This window comes from Amblyraja radiata, chromosome 1, assembly GCF_010909765.2.
Source record: "Amblyraja radiata isolate CabotCenter1 chromosome 1, sAmbRad1.1.pri, whole genome shotgun sequence".
NCBI classification, from domain to species: Eukaryota; Metazoa; Chordata; class Chondrichthyes; order Rajiformes; family Rajidae; genus Amblyraja; species Amblyraja radiata.
In genome coordinates, this window is record NC_045956.1 from 111749584 (window position 1) to 111763755 (window position 14172).

Below are 14172 nucleotides of genomic sequence, written 5' to 3' on the forward strand. Positions count from 1 at the left end.
AACTTCACACATTATAATACAATAGACAATAGGTGCAGGAGTAGTCGGCCCTTCGAGCCAGCACCGCCATTCAATGTGATCATGGCTGATCATCCACAATCAGTACCCATTCCTGCCTTCTCCCCATCATAATACGTTTTACAGCAGTATTATCAGCTGTATATTTTGGGCTGGAAGTTGAATGATAGAAATGTAATTAGCAAGGCAGCAATGAAAGATGCAATAGCAAAATATTGCAAATGTGAAATAATAAAAACAGAAAATCCTAACAAAGACACAACGGACTGCAGATGCTGGAATCTTTAGCAAAGCACAAAGTGCTGGAGTAACCTAGCAGGACAGGTTGTATTTGTGATGCCTGCATTACTCCAAACATTGTGTTTTGAATAGAAACTGCTGGTCAGGCAGTTGTTCCATTTCTGGCTCTTAGAAATGAGATTTATATTATGTCATAGCAGGATGAAGATTTGTTGTACTCCTATGTGACCAACCCTGAGTGCATCAAACTCTGACATTGAGGACCGGTGATCAAAGTACCAGAGAGAAACCTTACATTTAATGTCCTTAGCTAGGCCATTTTCGTACGTTCCATGTGATATAGCTCCAGAGTTCCAATCATATCACCGTTGGAATAAAACTAGCACACACAGAGACTGATCCAGACAAATTTTCACAATAAGTTAACTTTGATGTAAATTGGATAACTTTGAATCAGCCAAGCAGCCTCACAGTCATCAGTTTTTGCTTCCATAGCAACCAATGCTATTGACAATCAGATGCAGGAACCAATTCAATAACATGGGTGTTACCCCATCTCCCAAAGTTAATATTAGCCCCAATATGTGGTCTCTTATCATTAAAAGAATCAATCAATCAATCAATCAAATAATGTACACATGGTGAATGAACAATTTCCTTTCTTGTTTAACCTCAAACCTTATATCTGATCAACCGTGCAATAAATAAGGCAACATAGATAGCTAAATATCAAAATATTAAAAATGATTTAAAGTAATAGTCAATCAACAAGTAAGTTAGAAGAGTTAATTTCTTACCTTTCTTTTTCGGAGCTTTATGGGGCAATCTGGAGAATTATAATTACTTGTATTTTCCTGTGGATTTAATATTTGGGGTGTTTGCTTTGAGACATTTGCAGTAGTATTTCCAATATCTGAACCATTCTCAGCATGTCCAGCTTCCAGAGTGCTTTCCTCCAGAAAGGGTTGATCCAAAATCTCCACAGAACATGGCTGTGATTCAGCACCACCATTCACAGGGACAACCTCTGTCGTTTGGTCGCTACCGTTAACGGCAGGACATGAATGAGGTGATAATTCGTCTGCAACGTTAGATTCCTCCCCATTGTATTCATCTTTCAGCACTTCATGTTTCCTACGCTGCTGTGCAACAACTGCAGTGTGGACAAGCTCTTCCGCTGGAATACTTGCATCCAAACCCTTATCCAGGTAATTTTTCGATAAATTCCTCTGAACTAATAGCTCTGAAGGTTCCAGGTGCTCAGGCTGACTTGTTTTCGCATCGCAATGTGTGCCTTCCTCGGGAACCGAATCAAAATTGGGCTCGTTGTCAATTCCAGAATTCTCAGAAATATTCTTGGTCACTTGTTCAATCTCTTTGAATGGTGAAGTCTTGGTAGGAACTTGTTCAGTCCCTGAGGTCTTTCCTTCTCCCTCATTGTTATCATCCTCACAACTGAGGTCGGAGTTTTCATCAGATACATGGACTAGAGTCTCTGTGCTCGCTTCTAATGAGAAGATGTACTCCTCACTTTCATGGTTATCATTTTCATCCACTTCTCTTCTATGCCCACACAGTTGCTTTGATTGAAGGCCAAACAGATTAGAATTATGATAACATTCTGGTAAAGATATGCTGGAAAACCTTTCCTCCTTGTCTGGTTTTGATATTTCATTGCTCTCCATACTTGGTTTTAGATTATCAGCCACAAGTCCATGACAACAGTCTGCACGAGAATTAACAGAATCAAATGAAAATCCTGGCCATTTAGTCACATGGTCTTCCCAGCTTCTTTTCTTATTAGCTAAAGACGTCATCACAATCCAGTTAGATTTTTCTAGGCGTACTTCAGTCTACGGAATAAAGGATCAGGGAGATCCAGTGACTCCCTCCATTTGAGGTTTTCTGTTCTTCAAAGCCATGTTAACAGAATCTGTATTATAAAGAAAAGAATGGTCTTAGAGGCCTGATAAATATGTGTCTACACTGATAAAGCTCAATGTTGCCTGCCAAGATCGTTTTCTTCATAGTAACATGCTAAACATTGCCTCTTATAAAATTTGTGTACGAATCTCAAGACTTTCAACTCACAAGATGAAAGTCTCTTGACTTTCGTTGTCAATTTCAGAATGTTAGCATTTAACATTTAAGGATTAAAAGTATGAAGAAAACACTATTTTGAATGCATTTCCAGAAAGAACCTATTTGCACTTAAATGAACGTGACTGAGAAAAGTTGAAAATTGCTACATAATTAGTTGCAAAGTCTCAAACAAATAGCATTAGTACTATATCGTAACGCACACGTGGATTGCAACCATATTTTTGCTCACCACTGTTATTTTCAGATTTCTCAAAAACATGTTTTGAATTCTAAATGGTATATATGCAATATATGTGAAGATTACCATCTTGATGTTTCCCTCAAGAGTTATTTATCCATAAAACGTTTGATTTGGGGAGAATGTAGTCTAGATATTACATGCGGATTTTATTGCTGGAGACGTGGTCACATGTAATTAAGAAATAAGTATTTTAAAATGTGTAGTTATTCTAGTTTAATATTTTTTACTTGGTGTTACAAATGAATGAGAAATATCATTGCCAATATTAGTTTCTTATGCTCAGTTCCTAGTACAGTTAAATAACTATTTTAAACCCATGATAAACAGATAAATATAACATCCCATCACACTCCATATTCCTTATCCACCCTACTTAAAAAAAAACACATAAAATAATGGAGGAACTAAACAGGTCAAGTAGTATCTATGGGAGGGATGAGTGGGAAATACATTGTTTATACTTCATGCTGAAACCCTGCATCTGAATTGAGGATGGGGAGGGAGGGGGGCTGGAATGACGAGGAGAGAGGGTGGTTAGGCAGAGGCCAGGAGATGATTGCTTGGCGGTTGAGAGGAGCTGGATGATGGGCAGAAAGAGCAAGGTAAGGGAGCGGTAAGGGTGGTTTAAGGAGAGAGAGAAGCAGGTGGATGGTTAAAGGGGTGTCCCACTGCGGCGATGTAATCTGCGAGTTTAGAAAAGTTTGCCCTCGACTCAAACTTACAGCATGGTCGACACGTGGTCCTAGGAGGTCCTATGAGGAACTGGAACTCTCCTTCAAGCTCGAGGGCAGTTCCCGCATACTCGCAGCCTCAGCTAGGTCGCGGAAGATTTTACAGCATGTTGAAAAATTTTCCGCAAGTAAAATTTGGTCGGCATGGTTCTTTTTAACTCGTAGTGCAGTGGAGTGGGGTCGCTATTTAGTTACAGGCAGTCGAGGGCAGCCGTAGGCAATCTCCTTCGCTGACCGGGCATTTTAATTGGCTCATTGGAGTTTTCAGGACCAAGGAAAACCGACCGGTAGGCAAAATGCCTGCTAAACTTTAGTCTGACTTCTTAAAAGTGTCTCCACTCCTCCTCCCCCCACCCCAGACAGCGCTCCCCCGCTTTCCCTGACCCCCGCCTTTGCGATATGTTTGTGTGTGTGTGTGTGTGTGTGTGCGTGCGTGTGGTCGGTCGATCCAGCTCGAGGTTTTTCAGGCGAGTGCCCTCAAGCTTGAAGGTCGAAGACACTCTTCTGAACTCGCGGATTAGGTCGCCGCAGTGGGACAGCCCCTTTAGTGGAGGCAGACAAAGAAAAAGCAGATGTAGCCAAGTGGGGGGAGGGGGAGAAGAGGAGGGTGAAGGTGGAGGCAGCTAGGAAGGCAATAAGCAATAAGCAGGAACACAATAGTTACCAAGACTGGAATTTGATAAGTAAAGAAGGTCGTGATGCCAACCATTAGGGGAGAGGTGAAGGATGAATGGAACCAGAACAAGGAGGGCGTATTTTTGGGTGAAATGTTTGCATAGTAGGTGGATAGAACTGGAGGTGTTGGGGGGGGGGGGGGGGAGATGAGTGATAGGAGACAGGAGGGAGAGTATGAGAAGGGGGACAAAATGGGAGGACTGGAGGTGGATCGGAAGAGGGAGAGAGAGGGTGGGGAACCACAAGAGATAAGGGTTACCTGGAACTGGCAAATTCAGACCAGTGCGTTATAGACTACACAGTCTGAATACGAGGTGCTGTTCCTTAGGTTTGCATTGAGCCTTACCCTGGCAGGGAAGAAAGCCACGAATGGACAGATTGGTGTAGGGATGGGGAAGGGAGCGGAAATGGCACACAATTGGGAGCTCGCAATTCCCACTGCAGAACGATCACCTAGGAATACCTCTGCTTGGTCTCACCGATGTACAGGAGGCCACATCGGGAGCACTGCGATTCCTTTACTCCCCCCCACATATGATGCTCGACCCACCGAGAGTTTCCAAAATATTGTTTGTTGCTCCAGGTTACAGCAGCCTCAAGTCTCTTGTGTCTCCCAGACAAGATAATATGAATTTAATGAATCATTCACGTTCGTGGACTAATGAAAATATCTTTCTTGAACTTATGTTTAAAAAAAACATATGCATATATGCAAACTTCAGTTAGTATCCAGAAGATAGACAAGTAAGTTTTTAGGGAAGTTGCATTTCCTGCCTTAATTGTAAATGGCCAGTTTTCTGTGCTTACTTATAGCTCGTGACATCAACCAAATGAGCGTTAAGTGCCATCAACTATCATTCAACCAATTTTAGGATCCAGCTGACTAAAATTCCCTACAATTTTCACATTGCTTTCCGATGTACGTGAATAGCAACATTTGTTTTACCCTTGAAAATGGAATTTGAACATTTCTTGAGATATTTTTCGTCAGAAATATTACTGTGACAAATGTAATGCAAGAATTACCTTGGAATGTTTTACTATGTTAAAGACTCTGCATGAAAAATGTAACCGCTATTGGATCTCAACAATGCAGAGAAGGGGCAGGACATGACCTGACCAAATTCTTTAATTTATTTGGAGAACCCTGCATTGTGGCATTACCTTCCTTCCAAAAGGCATTTGATGAAATTTCCTCTGTAAGTTAAGTTTGAAATTCTTGGAATACTTAGTCTTCATTGGAATGGATTAAAAAAAAAGTCAGAAGGGTAAAAGTAGTACACTTGTTAGTGGAATTGTTATCCATGCTGGCATGGACGAGTTGGGCTGAAGGTCTTGTTTCTCTGCCATATAATTCTATGATTCTGAGATTTAATTAGTTACTTAAAGAACCACATTAGCTCATAAATAAGAACAATGATAATGTACATTGAGAAATGAATCAGTGTAGTGATTCACTATTTTATCATTTTTGAGTTTTGACTTAGATTCAAACTTATGCTGGGGAATCAATAGTCTGCTTTCTTTGTAAAAGTGCGTTCCAATGACTATTTCCATCCAAATTCCTAATATGTGTAGAAAGGAATTGCAGATGCTGGTATATAACCAAGAGATACAAAATGCTGAAGTAACTCAGTGGGTCAGACAGCATCCCTTCTGCAGACTGAAGGTCCCAACCTGAAACATCACCCATTCTTTTTTTCCAGAGATACTACCTGCCCTGCTGAATTACACTTGGACTTTGTATCTATCTTCCTAATAACATGACTTCATACCACAAATTGGCACAAATGAGCAAAATGAGCAGTTGGGGGGAAAAGGTACATTTTTCTATGGAGTCAGAATATCTTAAGGGGTTGGACAGGCTAGATGCAGGAAGATTATTCCCGACGTTGGGGAAGTCCAGAACTAGGGGTCACAGTTTAAGGATAAGAGATGAGAAAATCATCTTTTAGGACCGAGATGAGAAAATCATTTTTTACACAGAGAGTGGTGAATCTGTGGAATTCTCTGCCACAGAAGGTAGTTGAGGCCAGTTCATTGGCTATATTTAAGAGGGAGTTAGTTGTGGCCCTTGTGGCTAAAGGGATTAGGGGGTATGGAGAGAAGGCAGGGATGGGATACTGAGTTGGATGATCAGCCATGATTATATTGAATGGCGGTGCAGGCTCGAAGGGCCGAATGGCCTACTCCTGCACTTATTTTCTATGTTTCTATGTTTCTATCTCACAATCATTATTCTTCCAGTTCCAGAATTACCCTTCAGTCATCAAAATCTGTGTGTGCTCCCCCACTTCTTCCCAATTAATTACAATAATTTTCTTGGTTTGCCTTTCAATTCCCATAATTATCATCCTTTATGAAGAAACCGCAATGCCCGGCCGGAGGCCCTGCTTTCCAGGCTTCCTCTCATGTTGTAAACTCAGGCACCTTCACAGCCTTTCTCCTCAGTGCCTCCAACAATTGTATGTCTCCATCAGTGCCATTCACCAGGAGCGGTACAGTGCTTGCGGTTACTTGCAGTGAGAATACTTCTGTTGGCATTCGTTCAATCTTCTGTTGGCATTGTTTGATACCATTCCACATTAGTTCAACATATTTAATGTTGACTTTACAAAATCTCTTGTAATTTTGTTCTATTCTTATGCACCAAGTCACATATTATCCCTTATTATATATAATGCTTTGCAATTATCTGTTATTATGCATTTGGTTGCTTGCTGCTTGCTGAAGGGTGGAAGTCTGCATAAATGCCCATTACGTTGGTCTTCCCATCAGCTAGAGTGTGGTGCCAATTTTCCAAGCTACTTCATTGCATACATTGACATCTTCTCTGAAGCTGTAACTTTACAATGCTGAAATATTATATCCTGCACTCTGGTATTTTTCTCCCTGCTCTAGCAGTTGCACTGATTTGTGGCTTCACTGTAGTTTAGTTTATTGTCACATGTACCGAAGTACAGTGGAAAGCTTTTATTGCATGCTAACCAGTCTATGGCGGAGGGACAATATATTATTACACTCGAGCCATCCACAGTGTACAACTACATGATAAAGGGAATTACATGAATAACGTTTAGTGCAAGATGCAGTACAGTAAAGTACAGTATCAAAGATAGTAGCTCGGTACACGTGACAATAATAATCCAATACCAATAGAAACCAATACATATCAAGACCATTTTGTTTTGCAAACACTGACCTCGGTCAGCAACTTTAGTCAACAACTGGCATCTGCAAAAGGCCCCATTGATTCCCTGTTCTCTACCCCCTGTGCAGCCAAAATAGAGTAACTGGTGGGGGAAAAAAAGGTAAATGAGGAATGGCAGAAGTTACAAAAAATCTCAGCGGAAAAAAACAAATCTGCTTCTGACGGTTTCTGACAGCTCCTAATTGCATTGCTGGCCATGACATCCAATAGGAATTGATATTTTCAATACCTATCCTTGATGGTTGACTGATTGTTTACAATGTTGTTTCAGCTCCTGATTTTGATTTGAGGCTGAGTATGTTGCTAAAAGCATCTGGAAAGCTGCTGGCTGCTTAAGCTCTGTCTCTGAACAGCAGTAGTACAGGAAATGATGCTCAGTTCAGTTTAGATTATTGTCACGAGTACCGAGGTACAGTGAAGGTCATAAATCACGTGACAGGAGCATAATTAGGCCACTCGGCCCATCAAGTCTACTCCGCCATTCAACCATGGATGATCTATATCTCCTTTCCTCCTTCCATTCTCTTGCCTTCTTCCCATAACCCCTGACACCTGTACGCTTTTGTTGCATGCTAACCAGTCAGCAGAAATACCATACATCAAGCCACTTCCCGTGTACAGATACATGATAAGAGAATAACAGTTAATGCAAGGTAAAGCTAGTAAAGTCTGATCAAAGATAGTTCGAGGGTCATCAATGAGGTAGATAGTAGTTCAGGACTGTTCTCTAGTTGTGGCAGGATCATTCAGTTGCCTGATAACAGCGGGGAAGAAACGGCCCCTGAATCTGGAGGTGCAGCTTGAACGTTAACACCTGCATCAATTGCAGGCTACCCCAAGGTCAGATCAAGTCCTGCATGTTCTTGAGCAGGGTGATCACAAGTTCTTGACACTTGCATCTTCCACTCCTTCCCCGGATCTAAGCAGCATGACCCTTAGCGGTGATGGGGCCTTAAACTACACAACCAGAACTGGCCCAACCCAGGAAACTGCTCGGGAGACTTTTGACAGATTACAAAGTCCCATCCCCAGCTTTGCCAAGAGTTATTGACAAATTCCAGTAAAGCAAGAAATGAAATTGACATTTGTCAATGATTACTGGTAAACAATCCCCCCTTGCCAAAGGCAAGTAAAAGTTAGAAATAACGGTGTTCCCACAGCTTAATCCTGAGTTAGACACAAAATGCTGGAATAACTCAGTGGGACAGGCAGAATCTCTGGATAGAAGGAATAGGTGATGTTTCGGGTCAAGACCGTTCTTCAGGCTGAGAGTCAGGGGAGAGGGAGGCACAGAGATAAAGCAGGGTACAGTGTGTGGACATGCGACATCAAAAGAGATGAAGTTCAAGGAAAATGTAGCATTGATCATTGTTACCTCGGAGAAGGGGACAACAAAGCAAACAGAGGTGATTAGAAACACCTGTAAAACATCTGGCTGTTTAGGTTCTCCCCCTGAGTAATGGCAGCACTTGAAATTATGTTTAAGTGTCAATCCTTCACACCCACATCAGTTTATTGACTGTTATCGAAAGGAAATGTGAGTGAGAGTGAGCGAGAGACTAAATACATATAGATTGGATTGGAAGATATGCCAGCTGGAGTCATGGGTTGTACATAAACTGATCCTTCAGCCCATCATGTTCATGCCAACTATTGTACATTGAGTAATACAGCACAAAAACAGGCCTCTTTGCCCAATCCACCCATGATGAAGAAGGGTCTCGACCCATAGCATCACCAATTCCTCCTCTCCAAAGATGCTGCCTGTCTCCATACTCCAGCATGGTGACCAAGTGGTCTACTGAGCTAGTTCCACTTTCCTCTGTTTGGCCCATAATCCCTTTAAACCTTTCCTATCTATGAATTTCTATAAAATGTATTTTCAATACTGTCATTGTATCTTCCTCTACCACTTCTGTGTGTGGAATGAGTTGTAATCTTAAACAACTTTTTTCACTGTCCAACACACCACCAATTTTAGTGTAATTCGCAAACAAACTAACCATATCACCTACAATCTCATCAAAGCCATGAATATAAATGACAAACAATAGTGCTTATTATACTTATCTTGTCTCTCCAAACCTATCTCTCAGAATCTGTTCCAGTAACTTTCTAACAACTGATGTTAGGCTCACTGACCTGTCATTCCCCGATTTGTCTAGTTTAGTTTAGTTTAGACATGCAGCACAGAAACAGGCCCTTCAGCCCACCATGGCTGTGCCGATCAGCGATCCCTGCACATTAGCATTATCCTACACACACAGGTGGAATTTACAATTTTATCAAGCCAATTAGCCTACAAACCTGTATGTCTTTGGAGTGTGGGAAGAAACCGGAGCTCCTGGAGAAAACTCACTCAGGTTACCGGGAGAACGTACAAACTCCGTACAGACAGCATCCATTGTCAGGATCGAACCCAGGTGTTTGATGCTGTAGGCAGCAACTATTGCTGCACCACAGTGCCGGCCGAGCTCTTGTCATTGGAGCTCCTCTTAAATAAAGGCATGATATTAGCCATCATATACCCTTTCGGTACCTCACATGTAGCTAAGGGGCCTAGAGTGTGTAAGTCCATCTCAGGGTGTAACAAGAGTCAGGGGTGCAATAAGAGTACACTACTTTGGGTAAGGTTTCATTTCTTCAAGTTTAATCACAGAGTTTTTATGAAAAATGTTTGTTAGTACAAACACACAATGATCAGATTTATTGCATGTAACTTTGCAATTCATTCTGATGGGAATGAATGTCTGACTTTGGGGCAGATAATCTCATCCTTTGGCCATCACATATTCAAATCAGTAGAAAAAGAGATTGCTTTCTTCCCTGGCAACTTAAACTGGGAACAATTTGAATGGATTACATGGGTAGGACAAGTTTGGAGGGATATGGACCAAACGCATACAGGTGGGACTAGTGTAGCTGGGACTTTGTTGGCCAGTGTGGGCAAGTTGGGCCGAAGGGCCTGATTCCACACTGTGGCACTCTATGATTCTATGACTCTAATTACAGGATAATTATTATCCTGTTATTAGATGTAATGTGGATAACCATTTAGCTCCTTAAGATTAAATTAATTGGAAACATTTGGATTCACCTGGAGTCTCTGGTTAGAAATCGTATGGATAGAAAACAAAATATAAGTAAGTATGTGAGACAATCCACGAACATTTTGTGAGAATGTGGAAGGATACGTTTATGCAGGAACGTATCTAATATAAGCAAGGATATTAAGAATGAATAAACATTCTTTTAGGCCATGCCAACATTTCCAAACAAGCTGGTTCTCTAGCTGGTATGCATGGCTGTAGACCAGAACATTACTAAAACTTTATCATCTGAAGAGAGAATGGAAAAAGTATAAAAGATAAATCTCAACAGACATTCTCAATGGTGCAGAGCTCAGCTCAACTTGATCAGCGTTATTTTAACTCGTGTTCTTTTTCTTACTTCCTGTTCACAAGACTGATATTTCAAAATGAAGGGATGCATGAGAAATGTAACCAATCCTGTGGGACTTGAATCACTTCTGATGGGGAGGGGGTGGATGGCAAATGCCAAAACCATACAACTCACAGATCACGCATGTATAAATTCCATAAGGATTATGCAGGCTTTTGTTTGCCCAGCCAACACAATTTGCATTGACCTTTTTCACAAAAAGGAGTGCTATGTTGATTGGTGCAATTTATGAAAACTTTTATTAATTTGACATTCTAGTTCTCTAAAGTATTGATTTCACTTGGTCCACGTTTTTTTCAGAATATCTGCCTCAATTTTTATTTTTGGAAAATCTACTTCTGTGTTTCCACCTTCATATTATAAAATTACTTTTTGCCAGAAGAATTTTCTAACACACATCTTTTCATAATTGACTTTGTCGAAGTGATGTTTTTCTTGCCTTAAATCCCTTAACTCCCAAAACACAAAATAGCATTAAAGAGAGATGTGTGGAAACATTTATTGCCTGATGTTGGTTCCATTAAAAACAACTGCATGAAAGCAAGACAGATTCTCAGTTAGATAAGTATATCTATATATAGGAACATACTGAATAATGTTTTTTTTTATTGACGAAGCTAATGCCATAAATTGAAATTAACTGCAGCCCCATTAGAAGAAACCTCTGGAATTCTTCTTCTTGACATCCTTGAATAAACCAATTTTAAAACACATGAATTAAAAGTTTTTTTAAATAAAAAACTTATTACAGTTTTTTAAAAATAAACAAAACCCTGTATGTTTGTGCAGAAAGTTGGATAATGTAGTGTTTGGAGACCACTTTTGCAAATGGTAGACATCAGCCGATACAAATTAGTTGTTTTAAAAAATGAAACTGATAAGCATATGGCTTTGCCACTCGGAAGTACACATCAATCTTCCATTGTGTGGTGTCCCTGTTCTCAGCCGTGCCAGTGAGGAATAATTCCAAGGGAAGATTGGCATCTCTTGAAAACAGAGGAAAATATAAATGGAGAGTCTCCATTTGCTGCTCCTTTCGGCCTTGCTTGACAGCCAAGAACAACGTTGATACTGGACTGGGACAAACAAGCAGAGAGGCCTAGTCCCTGCTTTGGCACCTAACTGATGGGAAGGAGATGGAAGAAACATGTAAATGTGGAAAAATAAGAAACCAACGGCGTGAGGTTTCAGTAGGCATGGACTGATTTTTAAATATGCTTGGAAGTTTAACCAAAGGATTAACCGCTGATTTTAAACTATGAATCTGGGCAGTAAACTGTCTAGGTTTTGGCAACTTTAATTGAAGCATATTGTTTTTCAATATTACGTCATGTAGCTTTGAATAGAACAAGTCGCTTTGAATCAAATTGTGATCTTTCTTTGTTGCATAAATATATTTGTGCAAACCTGAAGAAGGTTCAGTGAAAGTTTGTGCAAATGGTGAATGGCTTGCACATGGAATTAAAGGGAGTGTTCTTTTGGCATGATGAGGACTATGCGCAGTAAATGTTTTCCTGTCAGTGTCCCACAGTGGCATTTCTGGACCATTGCGTCTTTTGTTTAAAAAAAAGAACGTAAACCAGAAACCACTGATGGTTTAGCAGATGTCCAATAATTTTAAGAAATGAAGTTCAACGAATGTGGACTTTGATATCTGCATTTTAAAGTGTGTGGAAAGGAGATGTTTCTCTTTCATTGCCTAATAGATAGAAGTAATGCTTGGTCTTCTCATTCTTTTGGCCTGACCTCAGTGCTCCTGGTCTTAAAGTCATACAATCAAAGAGGGTTATGTTATGTAATGAATAGGCCCTTCAATCCACTGAATGTAGGTGAATTTAATGTCGGTAACTCAAAATGGAGATATACTCTCCTGATGGTGACACATGCTGAAGCTGATTTTTTTGGTTATATGAAGGGCCATGTGCTCAAGAAAAATCAGTGCTTTCTCTTAAGACCGGAAGATTTAAAGATCTTGCATTTGTGCCGAGTTAACTAGTCTCAGCAAGGGGAACAGTAGAAATATCAAATTTGACTTCAGGATCACCAGGTTAAGGAGACCTAAAAAAAGGAATTATATATTGTTTTATTTCCTGATCATTATTCTCTGCCAAGAGCATGTATATGAGAGTTCATTAAATGAGGAAACTATTGTGCAAATTCTCAAAAGTTCTACAGTCTTAAAATGTCAACACATTTGAGATTTTTGACAGGGAGAATCCAGATGAGGAATTGGACAACTTTTATTTAGTTTAGTTTAGTATTTAGGGATACAGTGTGGAAACAGGCCCTTCAGCCCATTGAGTTCGAGCTGACAAACGATCACTTCGTACACTAGCACTATCCTACACACTAGGGACAATTTACAATTTCTAGAACCTGTACTTCTTCAGAGTGTGGGAGGAAACTGGAGGAGGCAGAGAAAACCTACGCAGTCACAGGGAGAATGTACAAACTCTGTACAGTTACGATCGAATCCAGGTCTCTGGCACTGCAAGGCAGCAATTCTAACATTCACCCTAGTACTAGTTAGCACTCTAACCAAGGGGTGGTACAGTGAAAAGCTTTTGTTTGTGTGCTATTTAGTCAAAGAAAAGACTATGCATCCACAGTGCACAAATACAGGATAAAGGGGATAACATTTAGTGCAAGATATAACATTGGAGCTATTGGGAGTGGTGTATCCTGGTGAGAGTCAAGTATAGAATGCAAGGGATGAAAACCGAACAGACTCTCTCTAATAAGCAATTTAGGTTGAGGAAGAAGTTAATTCTATCCACTAATTTCTTCATAAGTAGCATCACCACATTAGATGAATAATGAAAGGCCTAGTATGTGGAGAAGATGTTTCCGTTAGTGAGAGAGTCTAGAACCGGAGGCCATTGACTCAGAATACAAGGACGTACCTTTGGAATGGAGATGAGGAGGGCTTATTTTAGCCAGAGGGTGGTCAAGCTGTGGAATTCATGCCACAGATGGCTGTGGAGGCCAAGTAAATGGGTACTTTTAAAGCAGATATGGAAAGTTCTTGATTAGTAATGGTGCTAAATGTTTTGGGGCGAAAGAAGGAGAATGGGGTTAAGGGGGATCAAATGGAGGAGCCAATGGGCCGTATGGCCTAATTTTGCTCCAGTGCCTTATGGAGCCCTTTCACAGTACGGGCAGGCTGTGATTAACTACAGGGCTACAGGATAGACAACAGTGTACGGACAGGAGGTCTGACCACCAGCTGCTTAAAAGGAAGACAGAGGTGCAGCCCTGTACCATTATCTATTGTAAAACAGAAGCCATAATGTATTCACAGATGTGGGATTCCCATACACTTAAATTGGTTAACATTATTCTACATTAATTTTTTTTTTGTGGGTGAACTTGCACATATGCTATCACTTTGCCTTTAACAGACATCAAACATTTGATCAGCGCTCTTGGCCTGAAACCGTTGCATGGTACTTAACTCTCTCAGCACTGAAAACATTTTGAAAAGCACTCCC

At 40.6% G+C, this 14172-nt stretch overlaps 1 protein-coding gene across 2 annotated transcripts in view; it reads right to left on the reverse strand.

Annotated features, from left to right (window-relative positions):
- Positions 1-14172, reverse strand: part of dlc1 (DLC1 Rho GTPase activating protein) — a 440514-nt gene that overhangs the window by 419065 nt on the left and 7277 nt on the right. For both annotated transcript variants that reach the window (XM_033029199.1, XM_033029190.1), the window contains exon 2: positions 1056-2191. In XM_033029199.1, coding sequence (XP_032885090.1) covers positions 1056-2075 — 1020 coding nt within the window. In that variant the 5' untranslated portion in view covers positions 2076-2191. The remainder of the gene's footprint in view (positions 1-1055; positions 2192-14172) is intronic.